Source organism: Anarhichas minor, unplaced genomic scaffold (assembly GCF_050575085.1).
Source record: "Anarhichas minor isolate MPS153535 unplaced genomic scaffold, ASM5057508v1 ptg000055l, whole genome shotgun sequence".
Classification (NCBI taxonomy): Eukaryota; Metazoa; Chordata; class Actinopteri; order Perciformes; family Anarhichadidae; genus Anarhichas; species Anarhichas minor.
Genome location: NW_027466501.1, coordinates 2754697 through 2773165, shown reverse-complemented (window position 1 = coordinate 2773165; position 18469 = coordinate 2754697). Strand labels below are relative to the sequence as shown.

Below are 18469 nucleotides of genomic sequence, written 5' to 3'. Positions count from 1 at the left end.
GTGTTTAAAGTGAGCGCTCGGCTGGAAAATGCACGCTCCTAATGAGTCTCAGGTGTGCGCTGCCTTCACGCACCTGCTCAGATTCAGTTCCTGACAATATGGACACCCTTTGTATCATACATGTTTAAAAGCAACACTTTTCATTTCAAACGTCATTTCACAAGGTAACGTTACAGTAGGAAATTATATTTTGTTGTGATCAACAACTCACCTCTGTTCTATTTCAAACAGGCGTTATTTTGTTCAGATGTGGAACGACTTTGCTATAATTTGACTTTGAACATTGCACATTGTTAAAAAATATCAGACAAAGTCCTTGTTGCAAACATACAATGCCTGTTAGCTTTACAAAAAATATATTTAATTTTAAATTGAAATATTCTACAAGAAAGAAAGAAAATGAAACAGTACATTAACAGTGATTCAGATTCAGACAACTTTATTGATAATAACACATTTAATTTGCTCTATTACTAACATTATGTTGTTTCTTTACACAACTATAAACACAACATTGCTGAAGCTGTCACTATAACTTATTTTGAATCAAGGCTGAAGACTTTTCTGTTTGCCGCTGCCTTTTATGAAATAATTTCTTCCAATACACTGTAACTTTTGTTCTTGTATTTTACCTGTCTTATTCTATTTGGCTTGTTTTAGTTTTCTATGCTCTTGTCTCTTTAATGACTGATTTAATTAATGACTTTATTTATATGTTTTTTTATAGTGTTTCTTTTTCACTTTGCTTTTAATCTTTCATGTAAAGCGCTTTGAATTGCATTGTTGTGGAAATTTGCAATATTAATAAACTTGCCTTGTAATTGCAGAATATAAACTCCTCCACGGGCTGTTAAATCCCCCCCAAGAAACAAACATAGTTCTTAAAGGCCTATCTAATGAAAAGAAGAAAACTCTAGAGGACAACATATGTGATAAAAACTGCAAGCCAGTGTTCTGAAACCTTTACAGCTTGTGACCCCTTAAAATAAAGCAACATGTTCTGGTGTCCTGTAATAACCTGGTACGGTTTTAGTGTGGATATGAGTGAGCTGGTGGCTTGATTTATTTGAAGGTTTTCTACAGCCTCAATAAGTAAATGTATTCAGTATTTAATAAGAAAACAGCAATAAAACAAAGAAAACATTTTCATTATGTGAAAATAAACATAATTTTGTGACATTATTGTGCTCCCAATCATGACGCTTCATAATTTTTTCTGATGTATTCAATTAAATGTCAGTAACTGATAAATCTGAATAAATAAATGATTTACAAACTGTAACAACAATTATTCCTTAATGATGCCCGCTGTGTTGTCCCCATTCACCTTCTGTGTGTGACTCTGTGATTACATTAAGCAAAGGGAAGACGACTTGTCCTCTATTAGTGGCCTCGCATCACAGCGGCCGTGTCTACTGGAAGCCACTCAGCAGTCAGACAGACCAGCCTTTGTCTGATAAATCTTAACAAGCACTACAGCTAAATTGGAGTCACAAGTATGCACAGTCTGTAGAGAGTTTCAGGCTGCAGGCTTGTGGGGGGGCTGCGACTGTTTCTTCCTCTGCTGGACCATAAGTCAAGTCAAATCATGATCTGAGCAGCAGGTTCTGGGGAAGAGTCTTCCAACGCAATATGGAGAGCTGGCACTGTTTGCTTCTGTGCATGCTAAGTTTGGCGCTGGCCCCCGGAGAGGAAACAAAAAATGATGATGACATCGACCTTGTCAGCTTCCTGAGAAGCATCTACCCCGGGCTGCTGGTGAGAGATGAGCCGTTCATCGTCAACAAAGACTTTGAGATAAACTCCCTCAAGGAGCTGGGACGGCCTGTGTTCCGCTCAATCACAGAGCAAAGCAAGGTCAAGCCAGTCAATCAGGAAACAAATGGGGCTCCTGGACCGGTAGTGGTGACCAAAGACGGCCAGATCAAGGGGATTACGGTGGACAGGGCCAATATATTCTATGGGATACCATATGCAGACCCCCCTGTTGGGGCTTACCGCTGGAAGCCCCCCAGACCTGCGAGTCCTCGGCCAGGGGTTTATGATGCCTCCTTCCCCAGGGCGTCATGCATGCAGGCCTGCAGCGGACCCATCACTGAGGAGTGTCCTCGGATAGTAAGGAACACTGCAACTTTTCACTTAATTGCATGTTGTCGTAATATTGAACTTTAGGATGATAACATGCTTGCATTTGTGGTAAAGGTGACAGTTGTACTAAAGGGACAGAGAAGGCCCATAGTGCTCTGAAAACCGATTCATTTCTGGACTCCAAGATGGCACACATTCATTCCCATCGCAGTTGCATCCCCAGTTCATGCCACAATAGTGTTTCTCTCTGTCTGATTTGCTTCCACATTGTGAGGAGGGCTGTAGGGTCCACAAGTCCAGGTTCCCCCAATACATGAAAAACTTCTATAATCCGCATGATTTGTATTAAGGATTACAGATCTATTGTGAAAGAAATACTGAATAATTCAATTATTATTTGTTGGCCTAAAAGTAGTTGAATTTAAATATAATCTAAAAATACTCAACTCAGCGTGTAACATATCTACAATAAGAATAACTACAAATGTGTCAAAAAACAGTCCCACAATGTCTGCAACACCATTTACATACCATAGATTAGTCTAATTTAAAATAAAATACACTGTTTGTATCTGGTTTTACTTATTAAGAAACTGTTACCTATGAAGTAGCAAATTGAAGTTGGAAGAGGTTTTCTTATTGCGTGAAGGCCGACTTACCACTCCATATTAGATAGCTAATTGGAAATCGTAATTATCAAAGAAGGAATTCTTGTCAAATTATCAGCCTAGAACTATAAATTGCATCAATAATCATTCATTTCACATTGTTGGGGTAGCAGGCCAGCTAAATAGCTAGCAAGCCAGTTAGCTATGGCTTGTTCGAACCTGGAAACTTGAGTTGTGTATTCTCAGTTGGTGACAAGAATGCTAGACTTCATATTAGCCATCTCTTCTATCACTTCACCAAGCTTCTGTCAAATAATTACTGAGTGCTTACACTTAAAAGGGCTCAATACAGTTCAGCGCATATCTATTGCCTCCACACGGCTCTCAACATGGCAACGACTGAGCCAGCAGCTAACAGTGCAAACAAAGGCAACAGTGCTGACGGAGCTAACAGTGTTTTCCTGAGGCGGAACTGGAGGGTGGCTGCTACTCTTCCCTGACCAACAGCGGCATTATCAGCTGTAACCGCCTTATGAGAGCAGTGCAGAGTGGCGGCCATGAGCTAGTAAGTGAGGCACGCTCACATGCACTAACTGTCACGCTTCTAGAACAGAGCAGAGGTAGGCACTGGAGACGAGATGTGGGGGAAAGCAAGGTTCTTTATTAGGCACCAAGCAGTCATCCACAGGAACACAAAACAACTCCAACAGGGAACGGACCAAAAATCCTAAAACTGTAGCAAGGCAAAGTCACAAATCATAGACACAAACACGAGGACAGAAGGCCGGAACATGAAGCACACATGGGGAAGAACACAGCCAGAACAGGGAAAGCAGGGGAGTATATACGTGTGGGGTGATGAGTAGATTGCAGGCAGGTGAGTTGAATGAGTGCAGTGTGGGGTTGGCAGAGGAAAAAGCTAGGGGCAGGTGATTGAGCACAGGTGAAGTGAATGAAAGCAATCAGGAGACACTCAGACACAGGAGGGACCGGGAGGAGACCAGGGGCGGAGCCACACAGACACAGAAGCTGTGTCTCAATTCAGGGTCTGCATCCTTCGGAGGCTACATTCGTAGACCGGTTGCGTCACAGCGCTGCAACTAGTGCTGTCCCATTTCACATTTCTGTTGAAGAGTCCTTCAATGCAGCCGACGAATGCAGCCTTCTGGTCCCAGATTTGGAGGACACATCTGATGTATGCTTCGCGGCCCACCATATCCCAAGATGCATTGCGTGCCGGTGCGCTATTACCGGCAGCTTGGCTGCCTGCATCCGACCGTAGTAAGCCTTGTAAAGTAACTATTAATAACTTCACTTTCAAACCTCAGAGGTTGAATAATATCTTACTGAGTTTGTGATGATTTTACAGATGATTTATACTTTATATCATGTACATAAACGGACCAACGTGAGCTCAGGTAGACAGGTTGTGAACCTGAAATATCACTTTAAGTCCGGTAACGTTTCAAACGTTGAGATTAAGTACACGAATTCACTGCATTTGAGCATTTAAGTATATAGCTGAGGGGAGAACGATGGACAAACATGAGCAACTGTAGATTTGAATTAAGACATTAGTCCATTTGTAATATCTCCATTTGACCATCCTGTACTTCAGGTCACAGTTACATGAGCTCTCATCCTGTACAAAGCCTTCACTAACCAGTAGATCCTTCTCATGTGTTCATGTTGCTGTCACAGAGATGACAGTTGTGACTGTCACCTTTTTATTTTATTTATTTAAATTGACATAAGACATCCATGTAAATGATTTATATGTGAATATATTCTGCTGTGTAAAATGTGTCAATCTTCTAAGTTTGCATCCCTGTGTGAACATTATTGACAAATGTTTCTCTTTTCATCATTTTCTCAATGTGATTTGGACAATTTTGGAGAAAATGTGCCTGGGGGGGGGGGGGCGGCAACTTATTTAAAAAATATAAAGTATATGCACATGCAAGTATACTGCAAGTTAATAAACACGTTTGCTGACATTTGTTTTGCTGCTGTTAATGTTAACTGTCTTGATTGATTTCCTCTGCTTTAGGATTGCTATATATATGTGTGAATGAAATGAAGTTATTACATCAAAGTTATTGAAAATTTGTTATTAGTAACTGATTTAATTAACTGATTATTAATATAGAAAAACAATATTATGAAAAAGATCTATGAATTAATTATTGAATATATGATAAAAACTGATTAAAACACTAAACTAAAACCTTTCCAGTATATATACTGAATAGGTTTTAGTTTAATGTATTTATATGTATATATATTTATAATCCTGTTGAGCAGGGATTTTAGGGACGGGAGCAGCAAGAGGGGGGCGGGGCGGGGCGGGGCGGGAACAGCTGTTGACGCTAACAGGAAGTCCTCTGTAGGGTAGGCCGTCTCATTTCGGAGACTGCACGGTCTAGCCTTGCGGTCCTCAAAGGACGCGGCCCACGTAGACTGCGAAGGCTGGGTCCTCCGAAGGATGCAGCCCCTGAATTGAGACACAGCTAGAGACACAGGAACACAGGGGGCAAAGCCTAAACCGTGACACTAACATGCCCTTAAAGGCACGCGCGGTCAACCCAGCTATGTAAACACAGCAAATAGTTGTTAGCTGCTATATTAATGCGCTAAAAGTCGTTTAAATAACCATTAATTTGACAATTTACATCATAACCAAGGAATAGTTGTAGTCCCGGAACAGCAAGTTACAGCTAGCACTAAATAAAATGTTGAAAAAAAATGGATGAATATTTCCTCTAATGTCCCAAACAGGTCAGTGAGGACTGCCTCTACCTCAACATCTTCGTCCCTCTGGATGTGGACTTCAGCTCCCCACTGGGGACCCCACTGCCCGTCATAGTGTGGATCCATGGTGGGGATTTCATTGCTGGCTCTGCCTCCAAGCCGCTGTACGACGGACGCTTCATCAGTAACTTCACCCAAACCGTTGTTGTGAACCTGGAGTACCGACTGGGTATGAAAGTTTGGCGTCATTTTCACTTTTATTGGCCCTGTTCTACTGTAACATGTGTGTTAACATTGTTACATATTCACTTTATACATTATCAATATGTATATGAATCTATGTAGAAAATATATACTGTATACACAATAATATTGATATCTGTGTATTTACCAGAATTCTATCTTTTTCTAAATTGGATGTGCAGGGATAAAGGAAGGATGACTTGTAGCACTGGAGTTGGCCTGGTACAGGCAACAAGCAGGCATCTCGTGGTAGACATTAATTATGTGTGTGTGTGTGTGTGTGTGTGTGCGCGCGCGTGAGACAGTATGAGACTGGCTAATGTGTGTGTGTCATCATTTTAAATGAGCGAGCCGGTTGCCGAAAACAACAGAAGAGATATGTGGACGGTAATTCGGAGCTCAGAGGAAATGAATGTCTTGCTGGATTCAATTATGTCTGATCATGTGAATTTGTGCTTGACTTAAAGGTGCTTTTGGGTTCCTCGTGTCGGGCAAAGACCCTCACTCCTCAGCTGCAGGGAATTATGGGATCTTGGATCAGCAGGCGGCTCTTCTTTGGGTCCAGCGGAACATTGCAGTGTTTGGAGGTGATCCCGGCAAGGCAAGCAAGCAAGCAAGCTAGCAAGCTAGCACAGCACACACACACACACACACACACCTCCAAGGTTACAAGGTTATTTTATTGTCATTGTACAACAGGGTTGCATGACGGAATGGAGATTGTAGTCCCATTTTACTACACGACATTTTACACGAAAAAAATATTAAAATCTAAACTAAACCTGTATCATATGTGGAGGGTGGAGGATCAATTAAGGAGTCTCACAAACAGAGGAAAGAAGCTGTTCTGTAGTTCGGTGCTATACGGCAGCTGATACTTCTGTAAGCCTCTAATTATCTTAAGAACCTTAAAGAAAGAAAAACATCACTTTCTTTTGTGTTCTTTTTTAGACTGTCAAAATCTCCAGTAATAATCTGCTTAATCAACTTACATTTTGGGATTTCTGAGTAGCGAAGTTCAAAAACAGTCTTCCTTTTTAAAAGTAATCAACTTACATTTTGGGATTTCTGAGTAGCGAAGTTCAAAAACAGTCTTCCTTTTTAAAAGGTTACTTTGGCATTTTTCATTTCCCCATGTTTTTGTTTCCAAGTGACTCATGGGGACAACAATTTTTGAAACTGGTCCAGTAATGAAGCGGCTGCAGCCGGCAGCCGCTTAAGGGGCTGTAAAGTAATCCTACGAGGTCAATTTGGCTCCATCAATTCATGAAATCAATCAATTCAATGTATGCTCACTAGAAGTGCTTGTCATTGCCACTGACGGGCTCTGATTGTGTCCGACAACATTATGGAAAGAGTCACAAATCTGCTTATTTTCTGTGTTGTGTCAGGTGACAATATTTGGGGAGAGTGCAGGTGCTCAGTCAGTGAGTCTTCACCTGATGATCCAGAGCAGCAAGCCCCTGTTCAAACAGGCCGTCCTGCAGAGTCTGCCCTTCTCCATCCCCCTGAAGAGCAGGTGAGGAACCGTCATCTGAGAGTTGACACTGGTTACTGATGTGTGCCTGGCTGCAACGATGAAAACACGGCGGCCTTTTTTTCCCGAGATAGCGTCAGTGTGATTTGTGTTTTCCTGAGCTGTCGCTTTATTCAAACTTTGCCGGTGTTCCCAGCATGCTCACAGACAACCTCAAGCTGACCTGTAATTTGTCTGCGTCTCTCTCCCAGACACGACGCTCTGAAGCTGGGGAAAGACTTTGCCAAACAGACCAACTGCTCTGCGAGCGACATCGTCTGCCTGCTGTCTCTCGCTCCGCAGGCCGTCCTGGCCGCCCAGATGAAAACAAGTAGGGCGCCGCGAATACCGGCCTACGCTCGCCAAATTTAGAGCGACGGCTCTCGGGCTGCCCACACAGTTACATAAGACGGCAGGATACGGTGTAGTTTATTTGCGAAAGATGATGAAAAAACGTTATTAATATCCTGAGCGGTGGCATATTGGAAAACAGAATCATAAAAATGGAGGAATAGTGGGCCTCTGAAGGGGCAATTAGAGGGACTTTACCGCCTCACAGCACCAAATAACTGTAATACGTCTGCAGGGCTGACAGGGTTATTGATCAGCATCACTGACTGTGTGATTAGGTCATCAGCGGCTGTTTTCTGCCTCTCTGAACTCACTTTCAGGCTCAGATATCTGGAACAAAAACACATCTGTGACAAGACATTTCAGAATCATGTATGCTTACGCATACATGGAATTTGTCTCCGGTTTCCACTCCGCTCTCAATGTACTGTGGAGGGTTGAATCTCCCCCACCGAGAGAAGGCCGGAGAGCACGCTCCACTGTTATTTTACAGTAGAGTTGCTTCTTAATAAATCTACCATAAACTGGTTTACAATTAAAAGTATTTAATCCTACTGAAGCTAATACAATTACAGAATGAAGTACACTGCTAACAAGATATATAATAATATGATCCGCGCGGAAAAGCTATTCACTCGCGACTCAGCCTGAAAACACAGATGCTTCCACGCTGAGAGCCGAGTAGGAAGAGAGTGAATTCCTTTCCAGCACTTCCTCTTACAGTTTGAAATCCCCTCCCTTTTGGCCATCTTAATTCCTATTGGCTAATTTCGGTTGCCTCCTCCTGGCGTCAGGCTTCCGAAAACCCTCGCGCGGGCACAACCTGCAAATGTCTGTCTAGAAGTCTGACTTTCCCTTGGCTATTCTTCACAGTTTAATACATTCAATGACTGTCTTTTATGGCTTAACACTTCTTTGGTAAACATTCTATATAAAGATTAGGATTTGCAACTTTTGGCAAAAACCTTCACAAGTTTCACAAGCAAATATTAAGGTGCTACAATTCTACTAAGATACACTTCTAACTACAAATTCTAAAACACTTCTAATTATGAATCTTCTAATTATGTATTCCAACATACTTCTAACTATGATTTCTTAATTATGAATCATTAAACACTTCTATTATAATTTTTTAAAACACACTTCTAAACCCCAAATTTCCTACAGTACAAACACAAATTTACAATAAACAAGAAAAAATATGTATAAACAAGAAAAAAGGGCAGCAATTTCAGCTGTGAAATTATTTCTATTCATCCTTTATTGAGCTGGGAAAGTCCCGTTGAGATACAAGCTACAAGACGGCAGCAATAAGCAGTTTTACATAAAAACAATTTCACATGTAAGAACACATAAAATGCATAAAAGGCAGCACAATACAGGCCATACCAGCGATACCCAGAACACATTCCACATGAGTCAAAATAAAACTGCAACATGTTTCCTTCTGGGCAGTTTGCACTTGGTGTAAAGAGAAAGCAGCTTTACCAAGCTCTGAGCGCACCTTGGGGACATTTTTAAAGACTCCTATATGTAGATAGTGCTATAGTCGCTGGTATGAAAGGATAAACGACTGGAGATATAAGAAGGTAACTTGCCTAACAATGTCTTGTCAATGAAGAGCAACAAGTGTGTTTTCCTGCATGAGTGAGAGTGTATTTGTTACAAAACGTAAAGCAGCGTGACATGCAGAATTCAGCTTTTTAAGCAGGGACGAAGTTGCATGCACGTAAACCATGATGGCTTGAGGAAAGTCTCAGGATCATTACTATAGTGTTTAGCATGGCGATGTTCACCCCCATCCTTTGTCTCTTATTGATAAACCTCAGGGCAGACTGTATTTTCCATCTAACCGATGCGTTTTTGATCTCAGGTTCCAAGGTTGTGAACCCTTTCAGGTTCCTTGAGGTTTTTGAGACCACTGGCAGAAAGAGAAGCCGGTGCTGCTGGGTAAAAGACTCACACCCACAGGCATAAACATACAGCTGCTGATGGAATGTAACCGAGTACAGTTTGTCAGAGTCCCAGTGAGCGTCTTTATCTTCTGTACTAGGTATTCCCCAGTGAAGAAGAAGATTTGAGCAGTGTACATTTACAAGAGACATGTGATCTACAAGGGTTATAAAGGCAGTTTTCATTTTATCTCCACTTATATACGTATTTAGTTTTACACCACTGTATGCTACTACTCATTTACATTGCAGAGGGACTTTGAGGCACTTTTACATCAAAAAAACATTAACCTCACTTGATTAGGTGACCATGGTGGAACCGAACAGACAGAAGGTATCGAGTGAGTACGGAAAATTTTAGAAACGTTACATTTACATTGGCAATGTGATTTTTCAAGTGGCTGCTTAGGCTATGAACAGAAACCAATATTTGGCAATTTCTGCCTGTTTTAACTTTCCAACTTAAATATTTACACATAACATCATGGTAGTATAAGTGGGCAATGGACTGTATTAGAGTTTAGAAGCATTTAACTAATTTAAATGAAATGTAAGAGCAGCAGATACAGAAATACTTTTTGTGCTATGTGGGCACACTATTAAAGTAATTTTCTTTAGCACATGAGGTTTTATGGTCTAGATAGAACCACTGATTTTCTGACAGTGTAACAGGTTGAATACTATGCATTTACTATTGTTAGGCTCCATATTTTTCAATCAAAAAGGTTAGGCCACACCTACATTATATGTTCAAGAATTAAGTATCTGCAAAGACAGTTGAGAAGTATCGGTAGCCCCTCTCCCTCCTAATATGACAAACTCATCCTCATGTCTGATTTTACAAATTGCCATTAAGTTCATGCTGGCAGCACTGTGGACTCCCTTTGGTTCTCGTTAGAATACGTTTTTTTCCCCAAGAAAACATAGCAAATATAACAAACCTGAAGGCAAAGGACCTGCTTTATAGGAAACTAAGCAGCCTAGTGAATTAAAGTGAAAGATGAAGCCTAATTTCTGGTTGGTGTAAAACTGCCCACAGTCTTTACACCTTATGACAATCAGACCACAGAAAGCTTGTAAATGAATAACAAAAAAGGCGACAGGCAACATGGAAGTCTACCTGTTAGTACTGACTCTTTTGTCTGTCCTACAGGTACAACCTCAGAGGAGGGGGTGATCTTTGCGTACGGTGTCTTCAACAAGCCGGTCTCCGCATTGGAGAGCACTGTGTACGTCACAGCCATCTTTAAACACCACGCACTGCGGATCCTGCACAAGTACCTGCCCCTGTACAAGGACGCTGACCGCAGGGATATGCTAGCTCAGGTAAGAGTCTTTTCATTTTCAGCACTGTAGCTGATATATGGTCCCAACACATTCTCACTCCCAACTGACAGCTTGGTCAGTGGCCCTATGCCTCAAACCATGGCGCTCTACCCCTCCAGAGCCAGTTTTGGAGGTGTCAGGGATGGCGTGTCTTTTTCCACTTGTTACATGTATAGTATCTTTTCAAAATAAACTTCCAATGTAGGTTTACTTCGTTTTTAGGGTTATTTGGTTAGGTTTAGGCAACAAAACTAACTGGCTTAGTAAGAGTTACAATAGGTACGCTTGTTGCATAATTTGCGTAGGCTGCATTAGTTAAGTACGTAAGTTAGCCTACATAACAAAATTAAGGTAAAATAAGTCAACATTGAGTTTTGATTGCACAAACAACAGTCTCCTGGCTGAAAGTCCTGTGTTTGTTTGAGTCTTGCTCTTTATACTACATCAGTTTCTCTGACTAATAATGACGTGTAGGGGTTTACGTTAGAGTTAGTTGAAAGATGTGTTGCGTCTCATACAGAGACGTTGGTATCCAATGCCGAGTCTTTATTTCCTCTGCCACTGACAACTCTTATTCAAGCTTAGAGACAACATGTAAAGTTCATAGAGAAATCTTCAGCTCATACTGTGTAGAAGACTGCTTTTGATCAGATTGTGGGAAAATTGCATATGATTAATATTCATCCATCTGATGTGGCTTTGTCTCTTTATCGATAGCTATACGGTGGCAGTGGCAGGAAACTGTCAACCAATCAACAGTTGGCTTACTTTTAGACTAACATCTAATTTGTCAGAAACTGCGAATGTGTGGAACATCTCTTCAGAAGAAATTCCCTCACTGTGTTGAAAATAGGGAAGTAGCTGATCTGGAAAAAGGAAAAAAATGAGGCTACATTCACAGTGTAAAATGCTCACAGACTGAAAAGTGAACACTCAGACACAGTCTCCCTCACACACCCAAACACACACACATGCATCAGCAACCACACATTTGGTGGCTTTGCGAGGCGGGTGGTCATGCATGGGTCGATGTCCCGCCCAGCAGGAGCTCGGTGTGTAACGGGGACCCAGCTGTCTTCTGTGCTCTTTACAGCTTTCAAAAACAATTATTCTCTTTTGCTGCTGGGATTCATTTCTGTAAAAAAAGGGTCACATTTCCTCGAAACCCAGGCAATTCTGAAAGACTGTGGACACTGTCCACCTGGAGAGCTATCAGCATGGTCCGTTACCTTAAGTAAAAGCTCAGTATTATCACCATCCTGCAGCAGTCAATGTTGCTCTTAGGCTCCTCAAACACAGCTACTGTCATTTGCCCACAGAGGGAGCTACAGCTCCAGTCTTTTTCTTAAAGTCTGACTCCAAAACACACCAACGTTTTTCATTTCTCCTCCATAATTTGTATGAGTGAAGCATGTGGAACCAGCTGGAGTCAGGGACTCTGTCTGTTTGAGGTGCAGCCTGACTGCTCTCACTAAGAGGCAAAGCGTTGCTCATGAATATGTTGATTTGAAAGGGACTAATATTTTCATATGAACTCTGTGTTTGGTGAAACATGGAAGGTAATTATTACAATGATTACAAATGACGAGAGGCCCCCTGGTAATACTAGTCAAGTGCTAATAGGGCTTTAGACTGCATTTGTTTTAGCAGGTGTACTGAATTAACTGCTAACCAACTGTAATTATAAACTATATTTTTTAACATTTACACTTAAAGCTGCGCTTATCAATATTTTCGTATGAACAGGAGTCTTTTGAGTTTTTATCAGTGTTGAAATGGAGAGAGAGGTGGAATGACTCACTACGACACAGAAAACCTCCAGCAAGGCGGCGGCCTCGGGGAGCTACAGGGGGTCAGGAGGTGACACTCCTGGGCATGTTTAATATTCAGTCACAGTTCACGGTGTGGTAGGGAGACGGTGGACTCACAACCAGAGGCTCTCTCTCACACACACACACACACACTCTCACACACTCCTCGTGCATCTCTCCATAAAGGGCACTTCTCCGGAGGACTGGAGGGGTCAGCACACATTTCAACCAGTCCGTCACTGAGAGGTGATGTGGAGAGCTCACAGCTACACTTTTATAGATGGGTGTTGCACAAACTCTGTCGCTCTGAACACATTCAAAACAAAAAAAAAATAGCACCTCTTCACATCATCTTCTTCCCAGCTGAACACGCCACTCAACAACCTTGTGAGTATAAGAGTGTCATTAAAAGGGTGAGAAACAGTTCTGTTGTAATTAAAGCAAAAATGACACTCAACAACTTTCTTTTGTTGTCGAGGGCATCATTGACAAGCTCATCAGCTACAAGTGAAAAGCTGCCCTCAGTCTGAGATTCTTTGAGTAATAGAAGGTCGATCCCGGCCAGGCTGCTACCATTGATATGGAGCTGCTGAAGAGTTTCTGGTTGGGCCGACTGTGTCCAAACTGGTTCATGTACTGTACACAGAGAACAATACATGGAGTAGCTGATTGAACTGGTGCAGGTTTTTGGGGAAATGGCACAAGGTCCAAAAGAATTGGCCATCTATACGTAAGCCTCTACATCCCATTTACAGTATGTAAACCAGGATGACATACGGAAGTGTGCGTGTGTTTGGCAAAGGAAGTGAGTCATTCCACCTCTCTCTCCATTTCAACACTGATAAAAACTCAAAAGACTCCTGTTCATACGAAAATATTGATAAGCGCAGCTTTAAGTGTAAATGTTAAAAAATATAGTTTATAATTACAGTTGGTTAGCAGTTAATTCAGTACACCTGCTAAAACAAATGCAGTCTAAAGCCCTATTAGCACTTGACTAGTATTACCAGGGGGCCTCTCGTCATTTGTAATCATTGTAATAATTACCTTCCATGTTTCACCAAACACAGAGTTCATATGAAAATATTAGTCCCTTTCAAATCAACATCTTTGATTTGAGGTATTTTTTTTTTTCGTAGGCAATTAGCCTGTTAAGATATGTGAGGACATAAAGCACCAAAGAAGCAGAATGCAACCAAAATGAATAGATCCAAGTGCTTTCCATGATTAGGTAGAATGTAATTATGGCCAGATAAAAACATGCGTTTGGTGGAGAGACATTGCGTGTAACATTACACAAGAAAGAAATTACGGAGATACAGGGCACAGCATTATTGTCAACAGGGATTATTTTTCATTTTATTTTCTTATCAGTTATGGCATTCTATCACTGTTTTGATGTCAGTGAACCATGAAATGCTGACTTTTATATAGAAGAAATGTCGAAATGAATACCAGCAGTTTCGTCAAAGTACAGTCTTTCATTTAGTTTATAACTTAAAAAAACATTAAAGTGTGCAGTCACTCTTTAAGGACTGCAAACCTCAATGGGATTTCTGGCAATGTTACAACTACATGACATGACATGTGGTAGAACACACTAAAATGTGCTCGCACATGCCCCAGAAATCAAGCGCTATGTGATACATATGCTGAATTAAGCAGAAATACGGACAGTTAAACCCTTTTTTCCAACAGCTTTAAAAGTTGAAGATTTTCTTTCCGTCTTGAGAGAGGACGCATGAGAAAGTGGGCACCGGTGGAGAAAAATGTAGTGGAGAGGCAAACTAAGAAGGGACAGTAAAGGGGAGGAGACGTGGATGAGGGAGAGAGAGAGCATAGGAGAAGTTTATTGACAGAACACGTGGTACACATTACAAGTTCATTTCTACCTGTGCTTGTACCCACCATCAGTGCTCAGCATGTGTTCTGTATGGTAGTGATTAATACGTGTGTGTCTATTTGAAACAGACAAGTGTGTGCGAGAATAGAATAATTGAATGTGTGTGTGTGTGTGTGCGTGCGTGCGTGCGTGCGTGCGTGCGTGCGTGCGTGCGTGCGTGCGTGCGTGCGTGCGTGCGTGCGTGCGTGCGTGCGTGCGTGCGTGCTTCCTACAGTCAGTCTGTTTGTAGGTGTCAGATGTGAGGCTGTGTGGGCGGAGGTTGCGTGCTGCTGAAAAAGACACATTGGTTTCCAGGTAACAGGCAGAAGAAGACAGTCGAGCATCATACTCTTTTTGCGTCCTTTCAGCTGAGAGGGAACAATAGTTTCTGCTGCTCTGCTCGCAGCCCGTCTCTTTGTAGGTGTCGTGGTAATTAGTGTTATTAATTTTGTTTTCTACAAAAAAAATACAGAAACCGGAAGACACGCTGAAAAGCATAACTCTTCAACCATACTGAACCATTCTTCAACACATTAATGTTTTATTTTCCAGGTTTCATGGTTTAAAAAAAAAAATCTAATTTGCTTAATGCAGTGCTGTTTAGTTGTCGCCTTCGTGACCTGCACATGTAATACTATAACAGCCATTGGTAAAACTCCAAGGTCTCGATCAGCACCGTAATGTATCCTCAGTTGATTCACTACTTTTCAGTTGTCGTGTTTATAAGCCAAAGAAAAACAAGTGTGAATATGTAAGTTCCTTCAGCAGAAGTAATTAAGAAAGAAAAGACGTTCATAAAAGAACAAAATAATAAAAGATGATAAGAAATTACATTAACGTAAATCCCATGACACAAAAACAGTAAAATCCATTCTTGACTGATAAAAAGAAATGAGTCCATGTGATCATGAGTGGAAGGTTTTGTGCTTTTTTCTTCCAAGGTTGGAAAAGGGAAAGCGTATGGGATGTCGGAGAGGGGGGGCATTTTAAGAGGAGCGGCAAAAGGGAAAGAACATCTCGCGTAAATCCATTGTGTCACAAGCAGCTCTGTGAGGCTCTACTGTGTTGATGTCAGCATACTAATATGCTTACAATGGCAATGTTAACATGCTGATGGTTAGTTGGTAGAGTGTGATGGAAGATTTCTATGTTAATCGGGAGAAGAGAGAGTTGTTCACAAATCAATAACAAAGTCTTCAAAAGATTAAAAGTTTTCTTTGTCCATTTATTTGCTTGCAAGGGAAGAGTGCACCACAGATACTCATTCAGCTGTCTGTGGTGTGAGCTTCAACGAGATACAACATACAACATTCAACATCCTTTTATACCTACAGAGGCCTCCGCCCCACATGACTCCCATGTAGGAAGTGTCTAGTCTGGTCTTATCTGGTTCATGCAGGTAGCTCAACTGTGCATCGGTTGTGGTTTATCTGTTCCTGTTTTAAACTACCCTTCCGAGAAGCTGTTCCTGTTTCAAACGACCCTTCCAAGAAACAGAGTATGTGAACATGTCTTCAGTTAAGAAACCGGGTGTTTAGGTGCTGACATCGGTGTCTTGCAGGGCCTGTTTTACTTCTCCATTATACCAAGATGTCACATTATGTTCTTTAAATACTTTCCATGATGCTAATACATATTTTACCATTACAAGAGTTAACCATTGTCACGTTTTAGTTTAGCACGTTAGTATGTTAAGATAGAGTAATTAGCACAAAACACAGAGTAAGGCCAAGGCTGATAGGAACGTCAAGGACTGGACTGGATGGCGCTAGTTAAAAAGTCATGTCTTCACCAAAATGATTACAAGTCATCTTGAGGGGAATGTGAATGTCTGTGTCACGTAAATGCACTAAATTCCGTGGCAATCTATTGAACCCATTCAATAGTTGATGCAAAGTGGCACTGGTGGAAAAGTCAGACGATCAACACACTCATTAAGGTTCATCCACTGAGGAACATGAATGTCTCAAAATCATTGGAATCCATCCTCTGAGGAACATGAATGTCTGCACAAAATGTCATGGCAGCATCCAATAGCTGTCATATTTCATTAAATAATAAAAAAAAGTCAACCCTATGGTGGTACAAGAGGAAAATTCAGAGGATCCTCAAAGTCATTGGGATATATCCTCTGAGGAACATGAATGACTGTACAAAATGTAATGGCAGCATGCAAAAGCTGTTATTTTATTTTATAAAATAATTTAAAATGTCAACTCTATGGTGGCACTAGAGGAAAAGTCAGAGGATCCTAATACTCACAACTTTATGGCAGCATCCAAAAGTTAGTCTGGACCAAACTGTTGACAGGCCAACTGACTGACAAAATATGTCATCCATTGAGCCAAGCCAGTAGCATGGCGGAAGATCATTCAATTCAGTTGAAATATATTAAAATGTCTGACCAGCTCTCTCTTCCTTTCTTCACTTTCCTCAGATTGTCACCGACTACGTCTTCCTTTGTCCATCCAGGAGGTCGGCATGTGCTGGCACAGCAGCGGGCAGTGAGGTGTGGATGTACGTGTTCGACCACGTGGCATCAGACTATCGCGTGTGGTCAGGTCTGACTTTCTGCTACCAGCACGCCTGCCACGGCGCCGAACTGCCCTTTCTCTTCGGCTCTGCTTCGGTGGCCAACTTCACCCTGTCAGTACCAGAGAAGCTGCTGTCCAATCGGATGCTGTGCTACTGGGGCACTTTTGCACACACTGGTGACCCTTCCTCGCGGGCCCAACAGACGACTTTCTGCCGCCAGCAGCGTCTGCCCGTTTGGCCGCGCTATTCCAACACCAGCAGCTGGCTGGTCATGAATCTGACTGTGCGTTCACATGCGCAAGTGGGAACCAGGGACCATATATGTGACTTCTGGGACCATCTGGGCATCTATTAGTGAGAGGGGACAGGTTGGCTAGGGACAAGTTGGGTTACTTTGTATTGAAGTAGCATCAATACATGCTTTTCTCTTTGCTCCTCAGACTGTCAATTCTGTCACTACATCTTGCAGCATGGAGTTAAGGCGTTCACCACAAAAATATATATTTATCAGTATTAACAAATTACTTTTTGGGCATCGCTACCAAGCAGCAATTATTTCAATAAATCGCCAGCTTTTAGGCAGAGAACATTATTTCTGTTTCCTCTCTTCAGGAAAGCTAACAGTCCACATCAGTGTCTCAAAACTGCTATAAATATAAGCTTTCTGTCGTCTTCTATTGGTCACCAGTAGGTTTTGCATCTCTGGCCGAAGCCCCACCATTTTCCCTTTAACATGAGAAAGGATGCTGAAAGACAAGTTTCCTCTATTTCCGGTAAATTTGGGTGAAGATGAGTTTGCACAATTTAAGAAATATTTCATTCTGAGCAGGAAATGTACTCTAATCATATTCTAAGTGCAGAGACAAGGACAAATTGAGATGGTCTAAAGGAAAACTCAGTTTTGGAGATCAATATCTTTGTGCTACCCATAATCCAAAAATTGCATCTCATTCAACCTGAACACAACTTTAGAGTGGACCCATTCTAAAAGTCTCCAAAGATGAATTCTATGAGACAATAAATTGCTCAACTAAAAGCCTATATGCCCAAACCATTTGTTGGCATAATTTATTAAATAATGTAATACTATAAATCAACTACAATAAGTTAACCAAAAAGTGTAACTGAGAGCCCTGTGAAAGGGTCTGTTTCCTGTTCCAACAGCACTTCTCAAATGTACTAGTGAAAAATAAGTGTGGAAAAAGCTGATGTACTGTGGTGTATATTTGTCATTTAAGGACTTCAATTAGCAGCTGTACTTTGTGGTAGCATCCTGTGTGTGGCAGGTGCTAGTCTTCTAATTGTCTGTTAAAAAACAAAATGCTTCAATTGAAAGGAGAAAGTTCTCTTTGGTTTTATTTTTAATTTTACTTGGGTCTGAAAACCAGAGCTCATGGTCTATT

The 18469-nt window shown here is 41.4% G+C and overlaps 1 protein-coding gene across 1 annotated transcript; it reads left to right on the top strand.

The window, feature by feature from the left end:
• Positions 1–1632: 1632 nt before the first annotated feature.
• On the top strand, positions 1633–18395 carry LOC142932000 (crystal protein). Its single transcript, XM_076076185.1, is given in 9 exon segments — positions 1633–2115; positions 5475–5676; positions 6158–6291; positions 7082–7209; positions 7419–7537; positions 9434–9475; positions 9478–9510; positions 10666–10838; positions 16969–18395. Coding segments are annotated over 9 exon segments (1767 nt in total). The 3' UTR covers positions 17422–18395.
• The last annotated feature ends 74 nt before the right edge of the window (positions 18396–18469 follow it).